Source organism: Podarcis raffonei, chromosome 16, assembly GCF_027172205.1.
Source record: "Podarcis raffonei isolate rPodRaf1 chromosome 16, rPodRaf1.pri, whole genome shotgun sequence".
NCBI classification, from domain to species: Eukaryota; Metazoa; Chordata; class Lepidosauria; order Squamata; family Lacertidae; genus Podarcis; species Podarcis raffonei.
The window spans coordinates 28,867,047-28,894,692 of NC_070617.1; the positions used below are offsets into that span (position 1 = coordinate 28,867,047).

At 43.5% G+C, this 27,646-nt stretch overlaps 1 protein-coding gene and 1 long non-coding RNA gene across 7 annotated transcripts in view; both read right to left on the bottom strand.

Annotated features, from left to right (window-relative positions):
• Nucleotides 1-3,679: 3,679 nt before the first annotated feature.
• CLTCL1 (clathrin heavy chain like 1) overlaps nt 3,680-27,646 on the bottom strand; it is a 56,725-nt gene continuing 32,758 nt past the window's right edge. Inside the window, exons 17-34 of one of the 6 annotated variants that reach the window (XM_053370131.1) lie at nt 26,028-26,262; nt 23,999-24,121; nt 23,313-23,458; nt 20,787-20,970; nt 19,558-19,750; nt 18,977-19,134; nt 18,687-18,851; nt 17,746-17,853; nt 16,690-16,857; nt 15,969-16,118; nt 14,894-15,025; nt 14,336-14,446; nt 13,182-13,352; nt 12,743-12,964; nt 10,602-10,622; nt 6,590-6,665; nt 5,708-5,740; nt 4,372-4,478 (exon numbers count right to left, since the gene is read on the bottom strand). In XM_053370131.1, the coding sequence (XP_053226106.1) occupies nt 5,715-5,740; nt 6,590-6,665; nt 10,602-10,622; nt 12,743-12,964; nt 13,182-13,352; nt 14,336-14,446; nt 14,894-15,025; nt 15,969-16,118; nt 16,690-16,857; nt 17,746-17,853; nt 18,687-18,851; nt 18,977-19,134; nt 19,558-19,750; nt 20,787-20,970; nt 23,313-23,458; nt 23,999-24,121; nt 26,028-26,262 (2,389 nt within the window). In that variant the 3' untranslated portion in view covers nt 4,372-4,478; nt 5,708-5,714. Of the gene's footprint in view, nt 4,479-5,707; nt 5,741-6,589; nt 6,666-10,601; nt 10,623-12,742; nt 12,965-13,181; nt 13,353-14,335; nt 14,447-14,893; nt 15,026-15,968; nt 16,119-16,689; nt 16,858-17,745; nt 17,854-18,686; nt 18,852-18,976; nt 19,135-19,557; nt 19,751-20,786; nt 20,971-23,312; nt 23,459-23,998; nt 24,122-26,027; nt 26,263-27,646 lie in introns of all 6 variants that reach the window. The other 5 variants (XM_053370128.1, XM_053370132.1, XM_053370129.1 and 2 more) reach the window with 5 other exon arrangements.
• Nucleotides 11,082-12,736, bottom strand: LOC128404466 (uncharacterized). Its single transcript, XR_008328110.1, has 3 exons — nt 12,380-12,736; nt 11,732-11,912; nt 11,082-11,242 (listed from the first exon to the last, which is right to left on the bottom strand). It is a non-coding gene; the product is annotated as an uncharacterized LOC128404466 (long non-coding RNA).

The window sequence follows — 27,646 nt, forward strand, 5'->3', positions numbered from 1 at the left end:
TCCTTGCCCTCTGCCCTACCAGTAATAGGCAACTGCCACCACAGCCCACTTCCTAAATAGTAGGGTCTGTTCAGCACCCCAGTGTTCAAGGAACACAATGAGGTTAAAGAGGCCCTGGATGAATTTTGATTACAAGTGGCTATTAAATTTATGCTGGCTCACAGCATTTCAATTAAGGTATGTTCCTTCGTGAGATGGGAAACTCACAATTAACAACTCTAGAACCGTGGTGTGTTGCAGCTCTCCTAAAAAAAGGAAGCTTAATTCTTTTATTTCAATTTATTAAAACTTGTGGGAATGACGGTATTTCTAAAACAAGCGTTTTCTTTGGTACAATGCACACACATGCCAAGACAGGCAGAGAGAGAGAGGTTAAATGGCTCACTGGCTATGGTGCTTGCTTTCTGCAGTTTCTGAAAAGCACCTGTAATTATTGTACTTGTGTTTTAGTTCTGCTATACAATCATGGCACTTTGGTTCCTAACGCGGACACCAATTAAAATGCAGCCTTACAGTTTAGGGAAATGAACCTCAGATGTGCTGTGCCCATGCAAGGAGAAACCCACCACTAATTCACATCTTGGCAGATGCAAGGGACTTGAAGCATCCTTGCGGCCCCTTCTATTAACCTCTCAACAGTGAATCCCTGCCTCCTTCCCATCAACCCTAATCCCTTTATCTGCTGCTTTGGCAACTGCTGGCACAATAGTGCGTCGCACAACCATCTCAAGTCCTATAGAGTCGTACCTTGGAAGTTGAACTGAATCCGTTCTGGAAGTCCATTTGACTTCCAAAACATTCGGAAACCAAAGTATGGCTTCTGATCAATTGGAAGCCCCACTGGACGTTCGGCTTCCAAAAAACGTTCGCAGACTGGAACACTCACTCCTGGGTTTGTGGCATTCAGGAGCTAAAACGTCCGAGTTCCTAGGTACGATTGTAATGGGCCGGAGAGACCCTGTTGCTGAAGTCACTGCTGGGTGCTGTCTGGTTAGCACTGACCTGTGACGGGGCCTCTTCAGCCGTAGTTCACCATTTTTGTATGGCCTTTTCTGGTGAGGTGGTCTTGCCCACCCCCCCTTAAGAGACAGGAGGAATTTAAAAACATTCAACATTCCTGTTCACCTGGACAACTGATATCTGAAACTGTTCTCAGCCACCTTGAAATTATTTTGTGAATATATGAACATTTACAAATGTTTTCAGATAGTAATGCTTTTATTTATTTTGATCATATGGTTTTGCTGCTTTTTTGTTTGCCAGCCTGGGCTCCTTGGGGAGGAAAAGTCAGGACCAAAGTTTTAGTGACAACCACTATGAAAATCCTACTGTGAGTGGCTATGTATGTACAAGTATCTTTTTAAAAAATATCCGTTTTTCACTGGGGGATTTGTGTTTGGGGGTGGGTGGGTGTGTATCTATCATTTCCCTATAACACTTGTTTTTACTTTTTAGTTCAATTGCTTTTTGCTTATTGTAAGCTCCACAAAAATCTCGTGCTAAGGGCCAGCATACACATCATAAATAAATCAAGTTTCATTAAAGACAAAGCAAAACCCACAACACCTTTGAACTTAGGAATCCTGTACACAGGAATGGCTGCCTGTGGAAAGTTATTTGCCATTTTATTCAGTTTAGCAAGGTTTTAAAAAGGAAGAACGAACAGAGGCAGCATAGGAAAAGGGAAATCGCATGTGGCTGGTGAGCCTTTTAAGCATCCAGAAACTTCAAGCATTCAGCCGAGCTTAGTCTTATGAGCTTTCAAGGAGCTCTTGCTTATTATGGTAAAATAGGACCTTGCAAGAGACCAAGATACTTTCAAGGGCAGCAAATGCCAACTGTTTTTGTGCTGTCCTAGACTCGGCCAGTATCTTTGCCACCACATGCAAGGGAACAATATTTGGTAAGGGTAAGGCTTGTCTTTGGACTCCAAACTACATCAGAATTGAAACCCCTGCGCTTCATGGTTCCCAAATACGAATCAATGGGAAGTTTGGTTTTAACCTTAGGTGACATATTCTCTTTCGTGGAAGCAGGGAGAGCATCAAGAAAGCTACAGTGGTAAAAACAAGCACACTGAACAGTAAACACGTCACTGCAAATTGAAGGCAGTTGCTAGATTTGACAGTAGGCTGGGCAATACCTGGTTTTCAACATCATGACATAGCAGCTAAATATCGTTACATGCTGATATATCAGTGTCTGGAATGTATCTTGGCTGCGTCACCCAGCCCTACTGAGGAAGCCCCCATACTGTTCAGGCTCACGTGAGCCAGGGGGGCTCCTTCTGCCCCCCAAGCTGAATGAGCCCCCATACCGTTCTGGCTTGCATGAGCTTTAGGGGCGGGGGGCTTCCTCAAAGGCACAGGCAGGCAGAACGACACAGCCTGAAAAGGTGATCGCTGAGAATCTTCTCAGGCCATCCGTCTGCCGGCAGGCAATTTGAGCTGGAGCAATGTACTGCCAGCTCAAATTGTCTGAAACTGGTATCGCGATCTGACGCCATACTGGTTTCAGACAATTTAGCAACATGCAGCCCAGCTCTGACACTCATTGGTTTACTAGCACAGCGTTTGGGGCTCAGGCTACTTTCCACGATTGCATAAAAGCCGTTGCACTTCCACAGCTATGGGAGCCAAAGCTCAGCTGACTCCGGTTTTGACTTGGAAACAACCCCTCTGGTTTAGTCCTAAGAACACGGCCAAGGAAAAGAATTGTGGGCATTTACATGGTTGCTACAAGCAGCTCCTTAGGCTGACACAGCACCTCCCCTCCAGCCCCCTTGTTTCAAACCACACAGTGGACACTGGTTTGATTTATGTTTATAATTGGATTTTCATAATATCCATGATTAGCACAAGAGTCATAGCCATAAATTATACATTATCTAGTTTTAAGTACATAAAATGTTAATGATATATGTCTCTGAAGAGTGGCACAAAGTAGTAACATCCCTGTTGGCATTCTCTATTGGGAAGAAGAAGAAAAGCGAGAGTGCGTTTGGTGGGCAGACCATCTGATCTCACAGAATTCCTGCACAGAGCCAGAAGAGGGGTGGGGTGGATGGGAATTGGAGCTGTTGCCGGCTCAGAAAGGTATCTCCAAACGCCTGGAGGGTTTTACAGCAGGAATTGGGAACTGGGAGTCCTCCAGATGCTGTGGACTCTCCAGCTCATCTCAGCCAGCATGGTGTGGTCAGGGATGATAGGAGCAGCCTACGCCTGCTTTAGAGTTTCAGGTCAAATACAGCCAGCATAGCAGAAGACTTGCTTTCAAGGTGAGACTTGAAGTCACGCAAGGAGGTGCACCCCTACTTCCTGGGGCTTCCAAAATCATTTCTTACCATAGCTGTCAACTTTTCCCTTTTCTTGCGAGAAATCCTATTCGGAATAAGGGAATTTCTCTTTTAAAAAGGGAAAAGTTGACAGCTATGTTTCTTACCAACACGGTCCTCTCTGCCGCACACATTTACAATACTTATGGCTGCCCAGGCAACACACTCTTTGACATTTGCTTGTCAAGAAAAAAAAGTCACATAGCCAAGTTATGTTGTTGAAAATGTGTACCATTTGATGCCAATGAGTATCATGCTATTACTTACTACAGGAACAAAAAATATGGGGAGTGTCTGCTCTGAGATATGATCCAATTTATTCTCCAAGGAAGGTTTTTTTAAAAAAAAAGAAAAGAAAAGAAAAACACAAAAAAATCCAGAAGGCATAGATGCTTTTTTTTTTTTGCAACATTCTGTAAACTGTGTCACCTCTCCCCCCTGTCGCCTCCAAATACACTTTTTATTTCCTTTTTTTTTCTGCACAGCGCTACAAACAAATGGGGAGAAGGTGTGTGTTACATACAATTTTCATATATCCCACCAGTTGGAAGGTTCTGCTGCTTCATCTGTTACAGTACTTTTTAACACGTTAACAGCTTGGTGCCAGAGGCATGCATGTGGCTAGAGAGAGGACTCTGGAAAGGGGAGAGAGGGAAAAAGCAGCACTAAAACGCCCAAAACCACCGCCAGAAATCCTCCTAGCCCCCAGAAGTTATTGCTGGGTTGTTGGTTTTAGTTGGGAGTGTTTGCCTCCGCTTCAGACAGAGCCTTGAAATGTCGCTAACGGAAAACAAGATAAAAGGAGAGGGGGGAGAGAGCTGCCTTTTGAGGTTGAAATGTAACAGGACATAGCAATAAATAACACAGTGTCCTTTGGGTGTCTCTGAACCAAGGGGGGGTAGGGGGGGCTGAAAAGGGCATTCAAGCCAACGCAGGGAGTCATCTGTGCCTTCTTGGAGAAAAAGTAAAAAAAAAAAGAGGGACGGGAAAATGATGATCCGAGACGGTTAAAGGTCTTGCAGCGCGAGTTACATATTGAAACCGTAAACCGGTGGCTGGGTGAATCCTGGTGCTGTGTAGCCATAGGGGAAGTTTGCCTGTGGAGGTACTGTGTTTGGGCCTGCCGTTAGCATCAGCTGCTGGCCTGGAAGAAAGACAAGGGGGGTCCGTTTAAGTCACGTGGAAGGTAAGGCCTTTTGCATAGCCCAACCCACAGAACGCAAGAAATCCCAATTCAAAATGCAGGGGGGTGTTTGTCTGTTTTTTTAAAAAAGATTGAAACAGAAAAAGCAAAAGGTACATTTCCAGCTCTAATGTCACACGAAGCTGCCTTATACTATGTTAGACTATTTGCCCATCTTTATTTCTTTGTATATATATATATTTATTAAATGTACATACTGACCTTCACCAGTGGATCACAGCGTGGTTTACAGGATTAAAAAAAAACACACCTGTAAATACTGTTCTAATCTAACTGGAAGTAGCTCCAAGATCTCAGGCAAGGAGTCTTTCTCCAGAACTGACTCCTAATCTGGCAAAGTCAAAAGGACTGAACCTGGAGTCTCTCCTGTGTGGTGTTGAGAGCCAGTGCGGTGCAACTGCTCGGATCCTGGACTATGATTGTGGAAGATGCAGGTTTGAATCCCCTCCGCCCCACTCAGCCATGAAACTGAGCGGCCTGAGAAAACCTCCGCCTCCGGTTTACTTTGCAAGGATCAGAATGGGGAGGACGGGAAATGTAATTGGTGGGTTTTACTCAGAGGAGACCCAGTTAATGAACATGACTTATGTTAGGGCCGGTAATTTCAATAGGTCTACGTTGTTGAATGCCCCCAATGGTTCTACTGCTGAGCTAAGGCCCTTTCAGATTTAAAAGAAGGGCAGACATACAAGGGACAGTTCTCGAAATTCCAGCGTAGCCGCATGTTTGAGCTGCCTGCCCCCCTTTTCATGACTGGGGAACAACCAAGACTTCCTGAGAAATCCTTGAATGAACAGCTCCCATATGATATAAAAATAGCTCAGGGGTTCTGTTTTTTTTTCATAGTAAATGCCTCCCTGCTCCTTCCCTGCGGTGAAGTAGTGACTGATTTTGTTTCAATTGTCTGGCACCTATTAGGTCCTGAAAAAACTACATTAAGAGAATCTTTCGAAGTTCAAACCAAAAACCCCATACGATATACATTTGTACAGCCGAGAGTTTTAAACACGTTGCAGTTAGATCTGTTAGTCGTATTTCCCCAGCCTATGCTTATTAATTCTGCCACAGACCAGACACACATTTGTTAAAACTCTACTAAAAAACTACGCATGCCTCATGCATGGGAAAACTGAACTCCCATTGAAAACCATTCCCAGTAGAGAACTGACCTCGTCATCATGAACTTCCTTTAATGGAGGGACCTAGAATGCAATTGTCAATAAAGTCTACCTTTTGCCAAAATAAAGACTTTTTACACATTTCTGGAATAGAAGACCATTTTCTCCCTTAATGGGATTCTGTTTTTCCAGAAGATTTAATCTCAGAGAGTCTTGTCACCCACAGAAAGGAAGGTTTCCCCCTACCATAGTTCAGACGTACCAAGAACACCCTTGCCCATCTGGAGACACTGCACTTCTGGAAATGGCAAAACATTTTAACTAGAGAGGGTGTTTTCTACTGGAATAAAAGGCTGAGAGCCAAATGTAGTGTAATATTCCATATCTATGGGACTTCATTTGTATACCCGCAAACTTTTCTACAACATTGCAATTTCTTCCAAGCTTTCAGGAGCAGGATCTGCCTAGTTCAGCCTCCACTCATGGATCATATAAATGAGAAATGATTTTAAAAGCATAGCTGTTCTATCCCAACACTGGTTCATAGTGTGTGTGTGTGTCCAATAAACCTCTTTGAAAAGCATCCAGAATCTGTAAAGGCTGCAATCCTAGAGAGAATTGCTAGGAAGTAAGCCCTCTTTAAGTCAGTTTACTTCGGTAAACAATTTGTGCTGCATGGCTGCTTCCAGAACAGCTAGAGAAAACCTAACATAAACTAGATTTCTTCTTAAACACCGATATCTTGAATTATATTGTGATGACGATATGGCAGTCACTGGCAGCAACAGACTTTTAGTTAGATCCTATGAAGAAATCTCAAGTTCTTCTAGTTCAGCATTAACACACGGAGGGTTTGTTAAGTACAAATACTTGGATTTCTGGAAACGCTTCTCAGTTGAGGGCCTAACAAAAAGAAAGCAAGTCTTCACCTACCAAATACTATTGGAGTGGGTTCAGTTACTTGTTCCTCTTCTTTCCTTAGGCTTTCAGAAGCATCAAGTTTATCCACCTAAGTTGTAAAGTGAAAGGAAACTCTCATGAAGGAACTTCTTAGCGCCCGAGTTCTGCGACCTCCATCCCAATTGTTTCCGTTCCAGCTTTCATTTAAAAATATTTATGTCTCAACGTGTCAGCGGATCTAGCACAACTTTCTACTTTCAGAACTAAGTCCAGTTTCAGCATTTGCTCAACTACCAGAGATCAGCTCTTTAATAGGATGGCCTGTGGCACGAGCAAAAATGCATGGTCAAGTTCGCAGAACAATTAAGTCGCAGGGAGCTTCGGACTAGATTCACCTTTTGAAACACCCGTTACCTGCAAGAGCCAGTTCCCACGTTCCATCAAGCAACAGAACCCAGAGTTAACCCAATGAGCCCCTACCTTACTTCAATGGTCCCTTAGGACAAATTGGCAGAGCACTGAAAAATTAAAAAATCTGGACAGCTATAGGGAGGTGAAACGTGTTCTCCTCACACCAATGGTGTCCCTGAGTGCATGTTGTTACTTCCTCCCACCCATAAGTCAATGGCTATGGCCTAGGACCCTCGTACCTACAGGACTGCCTCTCCTGGTATGTCCCACAGAGGACCTTACGGTCTTCAAACAAAAACATCTTGGAGATCCCGGGCCACAGGGAGGTTAGGCTGGCCTCAACCAGAGCCAGGGCTTTTTCGGCTGTGGCTCCGATCTGGTGGAACACTCTGTCACAAGAGACTAGGGCCCTGCGGGACTTGACATCTTTCTGCAGGGCCTGCAAGACAGAGCTGTTTCACCAGGCCTCTGGCCAAGGCACAGCCTGACCCCCTCCTTTGGTAATCCTCACAGAACTCTAGCCCAATGGTTGCCATTAATTTGATTTAAACTGATTTTAGAATGAATTGATTTTAGAATGCTGTATTATTTTACTGTTAGCCGCTCTGAGCCTGGCTTCGGCTGGGGAGGGCGGGATATAAATAAAATTTTATTATTATATTAATTATTCATTCCTGCTTTTCCCCAAAATGTGCTTTACTGGGATGGGGGCAACAGTGTACCACTAGCACTAGGTGACCTAGTCATCAGACATGGAGGGATAAAGATAGAGAGACGTAGGCAGCACACTCAATGCATTGTTAAGCTTCTCCTTTTGCCCAAACCAGCTTTTTTGCAGGGGGCAGGGGGAGCAAAGAGCAGCACGGTCCCCTTCTCTGCCTGCATTCTGAAGAGACTTCCCAGCTGGTCAAGGGGAAACGTGATACTTCAAAGGCTTCTTTGGCTTATGCAAGCAGGAGCCAAGGCCAGACGTGACAAGCAAGTCCTCACCCCATGTTGTGCAGATGAGGACCTGGACATCTCTACTCATTGGAAGAAACTGTCCCTTACCTATATAATCTGATGGGAATTTTACGGACATTGCGGTCTGGTTTTACTATCAACATACAGTTTCAGTGGCACAACCCCAAAGAAGGTAAAAGTAAAGGGACCCCTGACCATTAGGTCCAGTCGTGGATGACTCTGGGGTTGCGGCGCTCATCTCGCTTTACTGGCCGAGGGAGCCGGCATACAGCTTCCAGGTCATGTGGCCAGCATGACTAAGCCGCTTCTGGAGAACCAGAGCAGTGCAAGAAAACGCCGTTTACCTTCCCGCCGGAGTGGTACCTATTTATCTACTTGCACTCTGGCGTGCTTTCGAACTGCTAGGTGGGCAGGAGCAGGGACCGAGCAACGGGAGCTCACCCCATCGCGGGGATTTGAACCACCGACCTTCTGATCGGCAAGTCCATTCGAGATGCCAGGCCAATTAGTGGGGTTTCTGCAAATACATTGCAAGCAACATTAACAGCTGCCATTACAATGAGGTTTCACTTTGCTTTGGACTGGAAGGCAAGTTCCTGGAAATTTAAAGCCATACCAGAAGAGTCTGTTTAGGTTCAAGCTGTCATGCCAGCATGTCTCCTTAACCACTCCATGTACCACTGTAATGTCACCATCATTGCTTAGAGCAGCTTAAATATTGAAGTTTACTCAAGAGGAAGCATTTCCAAGACTGGAAGATGGTTAGCTTTTTGCTAAGCCAGACAGCTGAAGAGCAGTTGCAGTCTCTTGGATGTGAGCACAAACTCCTCAGTCTAGTTCTGTCTTATCCAGGGACCAGACTGCCGTTATATTTTTCAATTACAGTTCACTTCTGCAAGCGATTCCTATGTAAAAGGCAGGGTTGTAATACCAGTCAATAGGTTCCTGCCACTGTGTGAAGGCCAGAATGTCTTGGGATTCTTGCCATTTCATGTCTTGGTACACTTGGGCAGCATTCCTTTCAATTTTATTGTATTGCAGAAGTTTTAATGGTGCACTTGAATTTCCCATTTTTGGGTGAAGTTAACCCCCCCCAAAAGGATACTTTTCTCTGGACAGGAACCCCAGAACTATTGCTAACATAATCGGTCCCATTAAGAGGAGAAATCTAAGCTCTCTTGGTTGCTGTTACATTCCAACACTAAAAAAATATTCAAGCTAAAGGGGGGGAATCTATATCTTGGGTTTAACCCCAACAGCAATACTAACTTTTGCTAAGCTAATATTCAATATTAACTCATAAAAGCTGCCAGACACTGTTTACCTACTGGCTTGAAACTGAATAGGATATGTCTAGTTTCCTTAGCTGCTACAGTGGTACCTCGGGTTACATACGCTTCAGGTTACAGACTCCGCTAACCCAGAAATGGTACCTCAGGTTAAGACCTTTGCTTCAGGGTGAGAACAGAAATCGTGCTCCGGCGGCGCAGCAGTAGCAGGAGGCCCCATTAGCTAAAGTGGTGCTTCAGGTTAAGAACAGTTTCAGGTTAAGAACGGACCTCCGGAACGAATTAAAGTTCTTAACCTGAGGTACCACTGTACTTAGTTTTTGCATTTGCAGCAACTTTCCTCTTGGAAGCTACTATTAATGGCTTCATTCTGGCCTTGCAAGTGTGGAATCTGCCCACCCACTCACCAATCGACGATGGGTCTGTCAACAGAATAGTAATACCTTCACAGCAGAAGCTGCAGCACTCCTAAAGGCTGCTGGCCCAGGAATCTGATCATAAGTTCTCCTCCTCCTCCCCCACACCCAAGAGGTAGTCCCCGTCAGATCTGGGATGCATCTTCCACCTACAGCCTCTGGCATATCCACCTTTCTTATCTCCTAGGCTATCGGTTTCTATCCCTACTTGTTTTAAGGGTGTTCAAAAGGTTGTTAATAGGAGGCATGTATTTTGGTACAGGGGTGCACATCTTGCTGTTAGGTACACATGAGGGAAGTTAAAACAATTATTTACATTAAAAATGGGGAAATTCGTTCTCCAATTAATTACTACCTCCATGTACTAGATTAGTTCTTATTTTAAAAGCAGTCTTTTCATGCATGCTCTTTCTGGAAGACTGAATTATTTAGTAGACACTTGCCACTTGTAAAATCCAACCAGAGTTCAGCTTGACAAGGGGATGGTAGTGCTCATCAGATCTAAGACTCAGTTATATCCCAAGTGTAAAAAAAGGGATTATTATTAGAACTTTATTTTACACACTTTGGCCCCCCAAGACTAGCTTGTAAAGGCCTTGCTAGGCCACCATGGGAAGCCTCAACTTCCTTTATATTGCATTAGATTTGGACATTTCAGATGCAAACTTTCCCAAATAATCGGAGGCACTATAGGCAGATAAGCATCTTAAAGATGAAAATTTGGCTGCCGTGCCTAAAACAACTGAATTCTGACCTACTTTGCAACTAGTGTGCACACAGCAAGCTAGGTCTGGATGGATTTTTCCCAAGCTACTGTGGAAGAGATATTTACTATGGTATTAGTTAGACCAAAGCTAGATTATTCTGCTTTTCAGCAAAAGCTACAGTTAAGACTCCCAAATAGCCTTAGATACGTTTTAGGGACACAAATTTAAAAAGCCAATGTAAAACCAGAGCAACGGTCACCTTATTAAACAGACCATCAACCTGCAAGAAAATTCAGAGGGGAATACTTAAAATCAACAAGCCAGAAAATCAATTTCAAGAAAAAGCAAAGATCACACAAACATGGGAAGGGGGGTTTGCAGGGAGAAATAGGAAAGGAGACCCACACAGAAAAGAAGCATACTCAGCATTTAAACCTATGGGAAGCCAATATCTTACTTAACACAAAAGTGATAAGTTTATATACATGGAAAGCTTACTTAGCATTACAATACTTAATCCGCAATGCAGTTTCAGATATGACCTATTAAAAGGGTTGTCTTGCACAAATCCAAAACCTACACTGTACTTGCCATACATCAATGGGCTTGCACACTAAATTAATGAAAGTATCAGTAACTACAATGGTTAAACCTGGGCTGATGTGGGGAAGGGCAAAGGGATAACCAGATTTTTGCTGCTGCTATTTTGATCTTGCTTTATTCTAGCGGCAAATTATTATTATTTTAATATCCAGGTGCTTACAAAAAGGATGAGTATGTAAGTAGTCCTGTTGGCCTGAAATACATGGCTATCAGTTACAGACCTCCAAGATCCAGGCAGCTTTCAGCATCCCACCCTGGGGCCTTTTTTACAGGCAGTCAAAAGAATAAGGTTTTAACCTTTAAAGCCCTATATGGCCTAGGACCCTCGTACCTACGGGACCGCCTCTCCTGGTATGCCCCACAGAGAAACTTATGGTCTTCAAATAAAAACATCTTGAAGGTCCCAGGCCACAGAGAAGTTAGGCTGGCCTCAACTAGAGCCAGGGCTTTTTCGGTTGTGGCTCCGACCTGGTGGAATGCTCTGTCACAAGAGACTAGGGCCCTGCGGGACTTGACATCTTTCCGCAGGGCCTGCAAGACAGAGCTGTTCCGCCAGGCCTTTGGCCAGGGCACAGCCTGACTCCCTCCCTCGGCAATCTTCGCGGAGCTCTGGCCCAATGGTGGCCAGTGGCTTGAATTTAATTAATTTTATAATGAATGATTTTAGAGTATTGTTTGTGTTGTACTTTTGTACTGTTTTATTGTTGTTAGCCGCCCTGAGCCCGGCTTCGGCTGGGGAGGGCGGGATATAAATAAAATTTATTATTATTATTATAAAAAGGAAACAGCAGACACATGCGGCTCACGGAGAGCAGCGTGTGAGCACATTAGTTTCCAAAACACACTATTCCAAGTAGGGAAAAACATCTAAAAGGAAGTGTTTTAGTCAAGTGAGCTAGTAAAAATGAAGTAGTCCAAATTGTTAAAAGTGAAAAAGAACAGAGCTCAACTTCTTCATGAAAAAAAACTTACCGCATTTTTCGCTCCATAAGACACACTTTTTCCCTCCTAAAAAGTAAGGGGAAATGTGTGTGTGTCTTATGGAGTGGATGCAGGCGGGAAAAGCACAGCTCTTATGGGCTTTTCCCCGAGGAGGGAGAAGGGCAGCCTGTCACTGATCGGCTGTCCTTCTCGCACCTCACAGAAAAGCCCGCAAGAGCTGCACACTCTTTAAAGAGCCATGCCTAGTGTGTGTGCAGTTCTTGGGGGCTTTTCCCCGAGGAGGGAGAAGCGACTGATGCGGCTTGTCAGTCCCTTCTCCCTCCTGGGGAAAAGCCCCAAGAGCTGCACACACGCTCCACGCTGCTCGTGAAAGGGAGCGCTGAGCAGAGCCTGGGGTGCATACAGGCTCTGCTCAGCACTCCCTTTAAAAATATTTTTTTTTCTTGCATTCCCCCTCTAGAAACTAGGTGAGTCTTATGGAGCGAAAAATACGGTAAATCTTAAGGTTTAGCGGCAATGGGAGCAGCCAGGAGAAGTTTTGGCTAGTGTGTCTGGCCATCTGTAGTGGGAGACTAAAAATAAAATAATAAAAAAGAGTAAATCCACTAACTAGATGTTGGTAAGTTCCAGAAAATGTATGCCGAAGGCTAGTCCTTTTTGTAGTTTCCTTCATTTTTTTCAGGCTGGATCTCAGGATTCCTGTAAGTCTCCACCCCACCATTCGCAATATGGCATTGAAAGCAATTTGGTAATAACTGAAACGTTTTGCCAGGGCTTTTTAAAGGCAAAATTTGAAGCATGTCACCCAGGATTCGAGATCAAAGCAACAAGCCTTTCTAGAGAAGCCACACTTACTTTGGTCAGGTACTCCCTCATCACCTGGATAAAATAAGGCATCGCAAAGTCCATAATGTTGTGCCTCCATGCCAGCTCAAGGACCACGTCCGGATGCAACAAGTCGTAACACGTGAAGAGAGAAGCTGCGAAACACTCTTTCTTGTCTTCTTCCAGAAACCACTGAAGCAGTTTCTCTGCCAGCTCAGCATCTTTGGATTCTGCGGCATACTGCATAGCATCCTACAGAACACCAACACCATGAAACTTATTTAGAGCCATGAAATAACTACATCAGACTTCTCATGCATAATGCTAGGGCAGGATGCATAGGCGCAAAAACAGATGTCGGACTGCTTCATCTTCTGCAGGCTTTTATGATAAAAAATTGTTTAAAATTCCATCCCACGTGCTCCCAGTACATACAAGGAGGAACTAACAACGCTAAACAAAAACAGACCTTATATAAGCGATCTTTCTTGCAGAGCTCCACGCTCTGCTTCCATCTGTTATTGCCTTTGTACAGGTAAGCGGCAATGCGCCTGAACTCAATCAACTCATGTTTCTCTAGACGCTGAGCCAGTGTAATGTTATCAAAGTTGTCGTAGGCATCAATGGATGCTCGCAAGCCCTATTGGAAGGGGGAGAAAGTTAATAGTCAGGCACATGGAGGAGCGAATTGAATTGCTACAAGCGATGCTAAGCCCTAAACGGCCTCGGCCATTATACCTGAAGGAGCGTCTCCACCCCCATCGTTCTGCCTGGACACTGAGGTCCAACGCCGAGGGCCTTCTGGCGGTTCCCTCATTGCAAGAAGCAAAGCTACAGGGAACCAGGCAGAGGGCCTACTCGGTAGTGGCGCCCGCCCTGTGGAACACCCTCCCATCAGATGTCAAAGAGATAAACAACTACCTGACATTCAGAAGACACCTTAAGGCAGCCCTGCTCAGGGAAGTTTTTAATGTATGACATATTAGTGTATTTTTGGTCTTTGTGGAAGCCGCCCAGAGTGGCTGGGGAAACCCAGCCAGATGGGCGGGGTACAAATTATTATTATTATTATTACTAAGCCTACAGGGCTGTATCACGGAGGTGGCTGGAAGTTTTTGTCGAAGCTTCTGAACACAGCAAAACACAAAGGATATTCTCCCATGGGCTTTAAGTAGCGGGCTACAGATTTACATCAGAAACTACTCTGCACGCACTTAAAACCACTGACCTCAGACCTGTTTAAGGCAGTGATGGGGAACATTTTTCAGCCAAAGGGCCTTCTGGGCAAATTGGGGGGGGTGTTAATTTATTTATTTGCTTATTTATTTAATTTATATACTGCCCTTCATTCTGAAGATCTCAGGGCAGTTCACGAGATAAAAAATACAGGATAAAAGCACAAAATAGTTACAACAAAAATTAATAATAACCCCCCTCCCACAAACACATTTAAAAGGCCATTGAATATTAATTAATCAACCAAAGGCCTGGCTGAAGAGGAATGTATGGAGCTGATACAAAGGTTAAGCATTTTAAAGTAATGAATTAAATGGTCATTCTGCATACATACCATAATTATGCTTCTATAGAAAAATGCCATAATTGCTGTTTCCAGAAACTTACCTGGTAGTCTTCCTCCTCCGTCAGAAGATTGTTCAGCGCTTCATTGACTCCTTTATTATTATGATTCTGGACTGAGCGCAGGTAAGGTTTCACTAGAGGCAGTTGATTAACCTAGGGGAAATGCAATTGTTTAGGCAAAGAGTTGTTCTTGCTGAAGGGCCTCCCACAAAGTACATCTCTAAGGCGATAGGGCCCACCTAATTAAGTCACATTAAACCCTAGAAACTAGTCATTTCCCAAAACAAAACCTTATTGGAACAAATGGTATATCCACAATATGAGACCTTAAGTTATATTATATAAAATTATGCGTGCAACAATAGGATTTGGAAACAGGGGGAAAAGTTAGTCTAAGGAAACCCAGCCAGATGGGTGGGGTATAAATAATAAATTATTATAATTATTTATTATTATTATTAATTATTATTATTATTATTATTTCTTGGCATGATAAGAGAAGAAACCCGTTTTGCCTTGAATGTACAATTTGAAATGGAATGGTCTTCAAGAGAAGTATGTAATTCAGCCTATTTTAAATTTGTGCCTCCTCTAACTCACCTTGGAGAAAAAGCTGACCGTCCTGGTGTGATCCAGCCTTGGAGATAATACCAGGAGGAGATCATTGATCAGCAGTGGTTTATAATCCAAGTAAAACTGCAGCGCTTTGTAATATAGCTCCACGTTGGCCACCTAGAGAACAAATTCAAGCTGTGAGGTAATTGGCTGCCCCTGAGAGTGATTTAACGAACAGCATTTAGTTAACTATGACCCTCTTATTTGGTCCTCAAGAGTCTTTAACAGCTCTGCACAGCAGTACTGTATAAAAAGTTAGAGCAAATAAATAAATAAATCTGCAAGCTTTATCATGCTGCCGTCCTTAGAAAATGGAATCACAGTTGCTAACTTAAGTGTACCTCAGAAGTGATGCATGTCTGATGCCCTGTTGGGCTGGATAAAGACGAAGAAGAGAAGAGTTTGGATTTGATATCCCGCTTTATCACTACCCGAAGGAGTCTCAAAGCAGAAAACATTCTCCTTTTCCCTTCCTCCCCCACAACAAACACTCTGTGAGATGAGTGGGGCTGAGAGACTTCAGAGAAGTGTGACTGGCCCAAGGTCACCCAGCAGCTGCATGTGGAGGAGTGGAGACGCGAACCCGGTTCACCAGATTACGAGTCCACCGCTCTTAACCACTACACCACACTGGCTCTCCTATTAACTAAAGAGTTAATAGTTGTCAAAACCACATGAAACTGCTGGGAGAGCTTGCCTGGTGCTTTGAGGTTCAGTGCCACCAGTATGCAAATGATACTCAATTCTCTCCCTCTTCTTTCCATCTAAATCTGAGGAAGCTGTTTTGGTGCTAAAACAGTGTCTGGCAATAATGGATTGGATGAGGGTGCATAAGCTCCTGTTTCTCAGAGAAGCAACTTTAGAAAATCAGAATGTATTATTAAGAATCTGAATGATGTATGGTGTTTCTGCCACAGGAAGATTTGGCCATGTCTTATAGTCCCTTGGCCACCCGCTGGGTTTTCAAGACACACCAACAGATCTGAATACCTGAACTGCTGTGAAACTCAACATGTTTTGGGGTCAAAGCTGAGGAGCTGTTACCATTACAACTGCTTACCTTTGCAATTATGTCCTTGAACTGCCCTTCCTTCCATGCATCGGTAGGGTGGTTCATCATTGTAATTATTGCGTTGTCATATTCTTCGTATTTGTCGTAGAGGAAAACCAGCTCTCCCCAAAGATGGGCCTGTTCCGCTGCCCGAAGCACCTTGTGGCGAGAGGAAAGGTAAGGGACAAATCAGGCTGTAGCCTCAGCAATAGTTTAAGTAGAGTCTGCTGAAAAGACAAGAGTTCAGGCCACTCGCTCTGTTTAATTCGGGGCCTAATTAAAGTATGTGATCTTTGACAGTACAAGCCTTAAATAGCCTGAGGCCAAGATATCTGAAGAACTACTTTTATCCCCATGAACTTGCCCAGTATTCCACCACTGGGTGCCACGTTCTGCATTGTCCTGCTTGTGGAAATCAGAAGGTGGGTAACTAAACAGGTCAGGATCTTGTCTCCATTTCCCCCAGGAACTGCCCACTCCTCTCACCCTCAATATTCACCTGGCCCCCTCACTCCCAGCTTTCCACAGTAAAAACTTTCTTCTGGAATGTCTTTGGATATTAGCCTTGTCCTATGACTTTTTTTTCTGTGTCCACTACGGTTTTTATTTTATTTGAATTGACATGTATTTTTGTTGCTAGGAAAGCAGAGCAAGTGGCATTTAAAAAAGAACAATTTTAAAATAATTTGTGTTACATGATTGACTCAATCGCAGGTATATTGTCAAATACCTTGGGAATGTTGACTCTGGACCAAAACAATTCCAGGTGCTCTCTCATCTTCTGAGGTTTGTATTTAGAGTACAAGATGGCAAGTTCAGTGAACATCCCCATGTGGGCACGCTCAAGGCCCAGAGCAGCTTCTAAGAGGGCAATCAGCTCTTCAAAGTATCCGCGATCCTAGGATTAAAGACCACAGCATGTTTAAGAAGCATATACCTCAATTGCAAAGAAAAATGAAAAAGCCTTGCAATTTTAAAACCAGTGATAATGCTTGAAGATGGAATGCATTAAAAAGATTGCAGGAGAGACCGTTTAACTTAGATATAGGATGTTCTAAGCACCTTTAGGCAACATTCAAAGTCAGTAGTACAGTAGTACCTCGGTTTTTGAGTGTCTCGGAAGCAGAACGTTTCGGTTTTTGAATGCCAAAAACCCAGCAGGAATTGCTTCCGTTTTCGCACACACCTCGGAAGTAGAATGGCTTCCACTGCGTCCCGTCCCCCGTCCCCCAATTTTCTCCACTGAAATTGCAGGTTGCCTCTGCAAGGCCCTTTGTGCCTCGGTTTTCAAACATTTTGGAAGCCGAACTGTCTTCCGGAACGGATTACGTTCGAAAACCAAGGTACCATTGTAGTAGCTTGTTCATAAGTGAAGGATAAGGTATGTGGGCCATTTAATATGAAGCAGCAGCTGGGAACTAGAAGGCCCAACATATTGAGTATGACACACTGACGACACATCTTGGTGCATCTGCACAGCCATTTCAAGTGGTTCTCTAGCCTCCTTATGAATGTGTAGAATATTCTACTGAAGCTAAGAAAACTCGCGGCATAACATTAATTCCTCTAGCTACAGTTTTCTAGAGATGTACACCTGGCTTTAGCCCTGTACATACTGGGTATCAATTAACATTAAACTTAAGCCATAAATACTATGGATCTTTTAGCTTGCGTTAAGCTTGTTGAAGGAAAGGTGGGGCATTGGGTTTTAAATACTATAATAGCACTGCTGCAAACAAGCAGCCAAGGGCATTTTACACTTTTAAAACAGTTAAAGGAATCCCACCTGATAATAGCTGATCAGCTCTTCAAGCTCATCAGCATGGATTACTATGTGTAAGCCACAAATCTGTGCAAGCCGGAACTCCTTTCCATCCACACACGCAAAGCACACCTGCAAGTGGGAAACAAAAAATGCTGTTAGCAAACTGCGTTACAAGTCAACTTGCCCAAATACCTTATATCCCTTAGATCAGGATTTGAGCCAGTCCCCCACATGGACATTGATCTGAAATATTTTCCATAAAGTAGGTATGAAGGTTGTGCTGACCTTAACGCGGACTGTTCCAGAAGCTTTGCTAGCACCATCTTGGTAGTCAAGATAACCCCACGATTAATTGGTAGTGGTTGTAGAAATGAACTCATATATGTTTATTCACTTGCTTTGATATAAGCTAATTGGCTCACTTGGATGTTATCCTTATCCTTGGGCTCGGGGGTGCTGGGCTCTGAGCCCAGAAAGGGGAGCTATCTGTAAGACCTGGGTATTTGCCACCTATGCCCTCATCTGGGTAGGTGAAGTGTTGGGAGGTCCTAGACAAAGTGACGTATGCTGCTTTGTGTATAAAGATTGCATGCACGTTGGCTTGGACGCAGACAAGCCATCTTCTTGCTGCGGTTTCCGCCCTGCATCTGAAAAGGCTTGGAGAACTGTCAGGCTGCTTTGCTGTAAATCCATACCTTCTTTAATAAAGCACTAGAACAGGCCATTCTGATGTTCTTAGCATCCTTCTTTGGTATCCCTGTACCCAACCACTCCTACAAGCCCTCCCTTTGGTTCTGCAGTTCAGAACAGAAGATGCAATTGATTCTCTAAAAAAGGTATTGCCTTTTGCACTAGGGGGGGTGGTTGTTGTTGATTTGTTTTTTTAACAGCAGCCATTAGTTTGTAGCGAGATCTTTAACTGCTAGTCTTAATACCTTCCCTTGCAGCACAAAACAAGTTACCTCCTTCCACGTCCTGGTGCTGTTGGCTTTGCGGCCACTATCAACAGCTGCCTGGTACTCCCCAAGATGCACCAGTGTAGATGCCAGGCGAGCAAAGTTAGACACATTGTTGTAGAGAAGTTTGGCCGCATCGTACATGCCCTCCTCATAACAGCGATCGCCAACCTAAAGAGGAAAGGTTTGCAACAGTGAAGGAATGCTGGGGCACAAAAGCTGGAGCTGGCGTATTTCAAAATCCAGGCCAGAAGTTAGTTTAGATGGAAGTGCTAGCATTTAAGCAGAAAACGTACCTGCTGTATGTGAGCGTTGTTTGGGCCGCTGACAAACTCTTCTAGCTCCGAGAGCCTATTAGTTTTTGCCAAGGCAAATATAAGTTCAGTCTCGACGTAAGATTCCCTTGCTTTTTTCCTAGCCATTTGTAAAAATTTAACCAGATCCTCCCAGTTATCTTAACAAGCAGGCGAGGGGAGAGAAGAGGATAAAGATAAATTAGTTCCCTTGAATTTAGTTTAGTTTTTGTTTTTTTGTTCCCTACACTTGCAAAGAAGCAACAATATGCTCCACCTCTCAGCAGAACAAAGAGATTTTATGTATACTGTACTGAAATACTGATCCTAAACAGGATGGATATTCTAGTAATTCATTTATCTGAAGTACCTTTTAGCAGTGTTTTTAAACAAACTTAACATATTTCTATTTATTACCATGCAACCCTTTCAGAATTAGAGGTACATACTGAAACGATCTGGCATGGGGATGTTTTATACAATCCAGCTTTGTCAAATGATGGTCTTCCCAAAGGATTTCCGCTAATCGAGCAAGGATTAAAATTACCACGTCCTGCTAAGTGAAAAGAACCATTTGAGCTTACCATTTCTGTTGGCTGCCTGGACAACTTCCATGTAGGCAGAAGGATCGTCAGCCTTTATGTAAGAATCTATGGCTTCCTTCACCAAGTCCTTTTGGAGCTGTGCTCTGGCCAGTTGGCTCCAAACTGCTGGTTCATTACATCGCTCAGCAAATTCATAAGCCCGATCCAAGTTGCCAATGTGTTCTATCAACACCTAGGAGAGGTTACCAAAATGAAAGTCTCAATAAATCTCCAGTGGGCACCACAGAAAGTTTGGGTGGGGTGGGGAGAGAGGGGGAAAAAAAGAAAATGAAGAATGATTCAAGTCTAGAAAAAGATACAAAGCCCAAACAACCTTAGAACGTCACTAGAATCTTTTGTTTATTTAGATGGTTTATACATTGTCCTTTACGCTGATGAAAACCACCCTGTGGCTTGTGTAAACAAATAAAATGCATAAAGTAACATAATCCTTTAAAAACACACAACAAATCACTGAATCTGACAATTTATACATGAAGCAGTGTTCATATAGCGAGGGTTCAGATTTTATATGCAGTGGTACCTCTAGTTACGAACACCTGTGGATACGAATGCTTCGGGCTACGCACACGGCAAACCTGGAAGTAACGGAAAGGTTTCTGCCACCCACGCATGCACAGAACAGGCGCCTCGGGATGCAAATGTTTCAGGGTAAGAATGGACCCCCAGAACAAATTCAATTCGTATCCAGAGGTACCACTGTATAAAGCAGTGTTCCATAGACTGTTGCATTATATGGGCACAACCTCTCCGTATTCATCCAGTGCTGCATATATTTGTATATATCTAGTGGCTTTACCAGGCAAACAGAAAGCTTGCCATCTTGAGGAAGAAGAAAATTCAGCAGCTCATGTAGGTGATGACAGTTTCTGGCAAAGCCTCGGACATCACTGAACAGGTTTATATAAATCTACCCAATACACCCAAGGAAACGGCCACTGTCACTCATCCTTGAAGTTAGACTCCCTTCTTGCCAGTTTTGGGACTACAATTCCTATCATTCCTGACCACTGGTCCTGTTAGGTAGGGATGATGGGAGTTGTAGTCCCAAAACATCTGGAGGGCCGAGTTTGCCTAGGCCTGATATAAACATTCAAGTGTGCTACATTTTGCTGACGTTTCATGCATAAGCATTACAATATTTAATTTTCTAGGTCAAGTGAGGTCTCTGCAAGACGCACTAGCTGCCAATCTGTACTGAGCCTCACCTGAATTGCAGAAGTATTCACATCAAATTTCCGAAAGATGGCAAAAGCTTCTTCGTATAGCTCATTGCTAATAGCAATATTTGCAATATCTGGGGCATCATAGTTGTCTAGGCGGTTTATATACTCCATCACGCGTGTTCGGTCTGCTTTAATGGCCGTCAGTATTAGGAGATTCTGAAGATTCCTTTAAGGGCGAAGAATGACATAGTCAAGAAGTAGATTCAACTAGCAGGCTTCCCTGCAGCGTTTGCATAAGAGTATTTTAGGAGTTACGCAGGAATAAAAGACAACTATGTGTGGGCAACAGTAACCAGTTTTAAAAGTGAGCATTAATTAACTTGAAACCAAAACTAGCTTCTAGCAGCTGAAGTCAATGCAACTTCACATAATAGAAAAATGAGCAGGGTTGTGGCCTGCCACACTATATAACCGAGGTGGCTAGCCATTTTCAGCACAAGAGCCACATTGGTACATTTCTCCTTGTACAGGGAGGCCAAGTGTGAAAGCGAGTGTGGCAGAGGGCCAAAAGCTCAGTAATAATTCATTAATATTTAATTTAACAAATCCATTAATATTTTATTGGCTCTTTGTCTCTTTAATAAGTAATTGGTTTATTTATTGTATTTATTGTAAGCAGCCCTCTTGATTCATCTGTGCTACCTTCCCAAGCCTACAGAGGATAGAGACTCCTAAATGTAAAATTCAGACCAAACTCGTGTTTTGAAAAGCTGCCATGTACTCAATTTCACATGCTGATTCACAAAACAATTGATGCTCAGTAAAAATTTGCTGAGCAACTGAAACAAGATGCTTGTTTCAGGATGCCCTGAAGGAGTGTCTCCGCCCCCATCATCCAGCCCGGACACTGAGATCCAGCTCCGAGGGCCTTCTGGCGGTTCCCTCACTGTGAGAAGTGAGGTGAGAGGGAACCAGGCAGAGGGCCTTCTCAGTAGTGGCACCTGGCCCGTGGAACGCCCTCCCATCAGATGTCAAGGAAATAAACAACTATCAGACTGTTAGACAACACCTGAAGGCAACCCTGTTTAGGGAAGTTTTTAAGGATTGATGTTTTACTCTGTCTGATGTTTTAATCTGCTGAAAGCCACCAAGAGTGGCTGGGGCAAACCAGTCAGATGGGCAGCATATAATAATACTAACAAATCACTCATCATTTATTGCTATTATTATTCACAGTCCAAACGTCTCTGCAACAAACTATGCACCATTTTTGCCTCTATCTACAAGGAAACTGTTAGCAATTTCACTCCTCCGATGCTGCAGATGAGATTGTTGTAAATCACATGCCTGTCTGGGACAACTCTGGGAAAGGAAGAAGTCTTATCTCTTCCGCTGCGGGTACTATTACACTGTACTTTCGCTTTTATTTCTTTTTGTTTGTTCTCTCGGAGCCGGAGAGAACGGACGCCATTATGCCTTTGTCTGTACATAGTGTGTAAATAAATACAGTGGACCCTTGGGTTGCGAACATGATCCATGTGGTATGAACTTTCGCAACCCACAGCGTTCGCAACCTGCGTCTGCGCACACGCGGCTTGCGATTTGGCACTTCTGCGCATGCGCAAAGCGTGATTTGGTGCTTCTGTGCATGCAAGACTGCCAAAACCCGGAAGTAACCCATTCAGGTACTTCCGGGTTTTGGCAGTCCGCAACCTGACAAAACAACCTGAAGAGGACGCAACATGAGGTATGACTGTAGTAGATTAGATCTACGATGTCTCACTCTTCTTGCTGTGTTAAGCCAGAAGTTTAAGTGTGCATATACCAGCTGGTATACATTGCTGAGCACACTGGAGAAGAGGGGAAATGACTTTTCCAGAACTGCGCGTACCAGAGAACGCACAGCGTTTTGGGGGCTTGCAGGCACCCCCAGGGCGTTTTCCCATGCATTCTGCTTGACCCCAATGGAAAAAGTCTTTGGGGTCTCCCATTTCAGGGCCCCTGAGACAACAGCCCCCAACACAGCTGACTTCCCTTGCAGTTCCAAATGATAACGCCAAGCAGACCAACACAGCTAAGTTCCATTCTCAATCATAAGAAAAGCCTTATGAAACATCTTGAAGCAAAGGGCAAGAAGGGTGGGGCACCAGCCAAGATAATAAAAAAAAAGGATTGTGCTGCCACAGCTAAATGTAGTGGACACTTGGGTTGCGAATGTGATCTGTGCGGGAGGCACATTCGCAACCCACAGCATTCGCAACCCACAGCACGGCGTCTGCACACGCACGGGTTTCAATTTGGCACTTATGCGCACGTGCGGCCGCCGTAACCCAAAAAAAAGGCATTATGAAGCATCTGTAACCCGAGGTATGACTGTATTGGGAAGGGTCCCATCTGAAACTGTTGCAGAGGGCGGACAATTAGGCTTGCAGTGGCTGGTCTACTACTTCTGCTATATATAGTATTATACCCATTTTAGAGCAAACCTTACACTGTGAAGCCTAGCACATAACAGTCATTTCCATGCATACGTAGTGTAGTGAGGAGGGAGGGCCTTCCCTTTAGTACCTGTGCTCACTGAAGACTGAGTTATCCAAAACAATCTTTTCCAGTAGCTCAATGAGCTCATTGGGCAAGTCAGCTGTCATGAAAGCTTTCACAGTCACAGAAACCTCCTCTGGATCCTGAGTTTCTGACAATGCGGTTTGGACAACCTGAATGTTTTAAAAAAACAAAAACAAATGCCTGCCATGAAGAGAGCATACTAGTAGCCTAGTTTTAGGAAGCCAGTTAGGAAAGGAGAGCAGGAGTGCATTTAACTTTCAAGGAACAAAGTTTAGTTTATGAAGGAAATAGATGGGTCTGGAAGAAGTATAAGCATCAAACTATTTGGCTTGCTTGGCATGTATCTAACACAGAATCACAAGCAGCCTTCCCCACCAGAAAATAAGAGTTCAGCACGGAAGGGTTTACGGGTGTTTGGAGAGAAAAAAATCATAGGCAGAGAAACAAGGGAAAAACAAATGATACTCTTATGGAGCAAGCAGGCGGGCAAGCAGGCATAGAGAATTAGAGGGGCAAGGCTGATCTCATTTAGAGGAGAACTATGGGAAATGAGGGACTACATAAGATCTCTGGCAACTGCTACCCTTTTCAGAGCACAATGTTGAAGAACAGCTGACGTTTCTCTTCTTGCTCAGTCACCAACCACTACATTCTACCTATTTTGTACAAATTCAGTCTACTTGCTATACCTGATCAATGAGCGGCCTCCTGAATGGATTGTTTTCCTCCAGAACGTTTACCCACAGTTCTGGATCTTTCCTGCGCACCAGATAGCGAGCTTCGCTCTTGAACAAGGAGTTCTCATTGCAGACCTGAAAGAAACAAAGGAAAAGGACAATAAAAGCATTGAGTATATATTTGGACTAAAAGCATCTATTTCCAGGCATCTATTTCCAGATTCACTGGAAGCCGTAATTAGGCTGTAATTCCATTTAATTTGCAACGCTTCCAATTCTGTGGCACCTTGCTTTTCGAAGCTGGCTTTCCTTTTCAGAAAACTCATGGACACACAGCCTTTACTGAGAAGAGATTCACCAAGCACAGATTGAGAGGCTCAAGAGATCTGATTGCAAGACAGAACAAGGAAACAGCTGGATGAAGTGCAAATGTTGAGTGTCCTTTCAATAACACACTCCATCTCGTTCAACTCAATAAACCATCTTGAAGGAGCTGCGTTAAGTTGAATGCCAACAAATGTTACTGCAAAAGCATCCAAAGAATGTCAGTTTAGTAGTCAGTACAAAAGTTAGATGTCATATTGAGACAGTGTCCCCTTAGCTAATCAGCTGTGAGCCATAGCTTTATCTCAACTGCCTCATCACATTCCATTTCATCACTAAAAGCTTATCTTGAACTCTATTTATTTCAGTAATAGGGAGAGTGCCTTATAATGTGTCCATGGTATGAACTCCAGTAGATGTCAGTCTTTACCCCTCTCACTGTAAAAAGTTTGGAAAGCTCAGTGTTAAACCACAGAGCCTAGGACTTGCCGATCAGAAGGTTGGCGGTTCGAATCCCCGCGACGGGGTGAGCTCCCGTTGCTCAGTCCCTGCTCCTGCCAATCTAGCAGTTCGAAAGCACGTCAAAGTGCTTCCCGGCGGGAAGGTAAACAGTGTTTCCGTGCGCTGCTCTGGTTCGCCAGAAGTGTCTTAGTCATGCTGGCCACATGACCCGGAAGCTGTACGCCGGCTCCCTCAGCCAATAAAGTGAGATGAGTGCCGCAACCCCAGAGTCGGCCACGACTGGACCTAATGGTCAGGGGTCCCTTTACCTTTACCTTGTAGTGAGGAAGTTGTCTGTACCTTTCATGCACCACATGAAGTAGCTGTTTGCATTCACCAGAGTGTTTTATAAATTTGGAGAAAGGATTCTCTAATGCTTCACTGAACTACCTGTGAAGGAACCTCTGCATATCTGCAAGGGAGCAACTGTGCACTGCGGAAGATTGTGGGTACCACTCAAGGACAAACATACTGTTCATATAAGGCAGTTTCCCAACCTGGTGCCCTCCAGATGTTTGGAGTACAACTCCCATCAGCCCCAATACAGCCCAATACAGTTGGGCCTTCAGAACACTGGGTTGGAGAAAGCTAACATAGGTCTATAGTAGCATATCACCATTCAAACTGAGTGCATTCCTTAGAATACACCCAATGTTTCCTTGCTGCCATAGGGCAGGTGTCCTTTGGACCTCCAGATATTGCTGAACTACAACTCCCATCACCCCATGCCATTTGCTGTGCTTGCTGTGGCTGATGGGTGTTGTATTTTAGCAACATCTGGAGAACAAAAGGTTCTGCACACCTGCCATATGGAAAGGCTAGCTGCAGTGAGCAAACAAGTCTTCCAGGAATTTTATTTTAAAACTGACTGGGGAAGGGAAGATATCTTAACTAACAGGTGGCTCATCTACTATTGCTGATCTTCTCATTGAGGAATAATGAGGTTACCCAAAATATACAGTTTGAAAGCCACCAGCTAAGAGAAACTGCTTTGCATACACAATCATGGCTTGTGAACCAGAAGATGGCAACCTTTGTATGTTCATAACAATGAGAAAATAAGAATTAGATTTGACAGATTTCTTAACCACTCTTCACTGCAATTCCATATGCACGATATAATCAAATCCACTTACATGATACAATTGGGGGTGGGGGACAGGGGAGAAGAGACAGCACAATATAGGTAAGTTACAGCAAGACAACACTAAAATACCTTTATGAGTTCCAGGTCACACTGCCCCCTCTCATAAGCAACACATGCCAAGTGCGGGTCCCTCTTTTCACAGTATTTGCCTACAACACGGCTGTCGTAAAAGGGGTTCTCCCGCAAAAAGCGTTCTGGGTTGTTGTTGCTGTCAATATAGATTTTAGCCAGTGCATTGTGTGTTGCTGGTTCTTCGCAGCCTTCATGAATTCTAGACTCGAGCCAGGGCAGCAGCAGCTTAAGCCTTAAATAAGAATGCAATTCATTAATTTTCTATGCTACTAGCAACCAGGAAAAAACCCACCTTTAAACTGCATCACAGAATCAACTTCCATCTCTCTCTTTCCCTGCCCCCTTCTGCGCTTATCTTAAAGAGAATGGAGGAACCCTGCTAAGGAGCTAACCAAAGAATATGAAATGTAACCATTCTGAAGTGAGTGGAAGAGGATTTTATACTAATGGTGGAACTTTATTCTACGAGGAAGCATTTCTTCCAACTCCTAAGTAAAGCTGGTCAGTTTGACTTCTATTGAATTTTTGCCTTGCGCATCACCTAAAATTTCCACCTTTGCTAATATAAAGGACTGCCTATCTTCTTTAATGCCTGTTCTCCATCTATGAAGGAACCCTTGCCTAAGGATGGAGACAAATCTGGATAACAGCCACATCTTCCATTTCCAGAGATGGCAAAATCAGTCATTTTTAAATATTATTTTTCCCGACAAGCCTTGGCAAAACCCAATACTTGCATAGCACCTGAATAGCCTCACTTAAATGTCTACTATTTCTTCCCCTACTCCATCTTGGGACTGGGACCAGATGGCTTCACCATCAGCCATTTTTCTTCCACCCGCACTGCTGTTTACCATTGAGACCAGTGGTTCTTAAAGGGTGTGGCGCATTGGTTTGGCAGAAGAGATTGGCAAGTGTGGTTGTTCAGGGGCGAGCAAAGAAAAATTTCAACATTTCAGTATAGTATAGTGTAGTATCAAGAACAGAAAAGGTTTCTTTCTGTAGATAAGAGTTTGTTTGTCTCAAATTAAACTTAGTATCGTAGTAAGGTTAAAGCTTACTCGGAAATTATATGTAATGAACTGAAAAAGATGATTAAAATAACATTTGTAAAAAAACAACAAAAAACAGAAGCCTCTCTTTTGGGAATTATAGGGACAGAACTACCCAAACTGTATAGAAATGTATTCATGTATGCGGTTATGGTGGCAAGAATGTTATTTGCCCAAAAACGGAAAAAAGTAGTAGTCCCAGCGAAAGAAGAATGGATACAAAAACGAATGGAATATGCAGAAATGGCGGCGCTTACTGGAAAAATAAGAAATCAAGACAACAAACTTTTTATAAAAGAATGGAAATGGTTTATTGAATATTTACAAATAAACTGTAAACAGATAAGAACACTGGCATCCCTATTGTAATAACCTGCAGTTTTATAATAGTATATACATTTGAAGTAGATAAATAAGCTAATTTGGAATATACAGAAAATATAAAAAAATAAATTTAGGGAACCGCAGAAAGAGGGGGAAGGAACTCGAGTTTTGAAATGTTAAAATGATTGTAAAATTATTGAAATGTATAAAACTGAAAATCATTGAAAAATAAAAAATAAA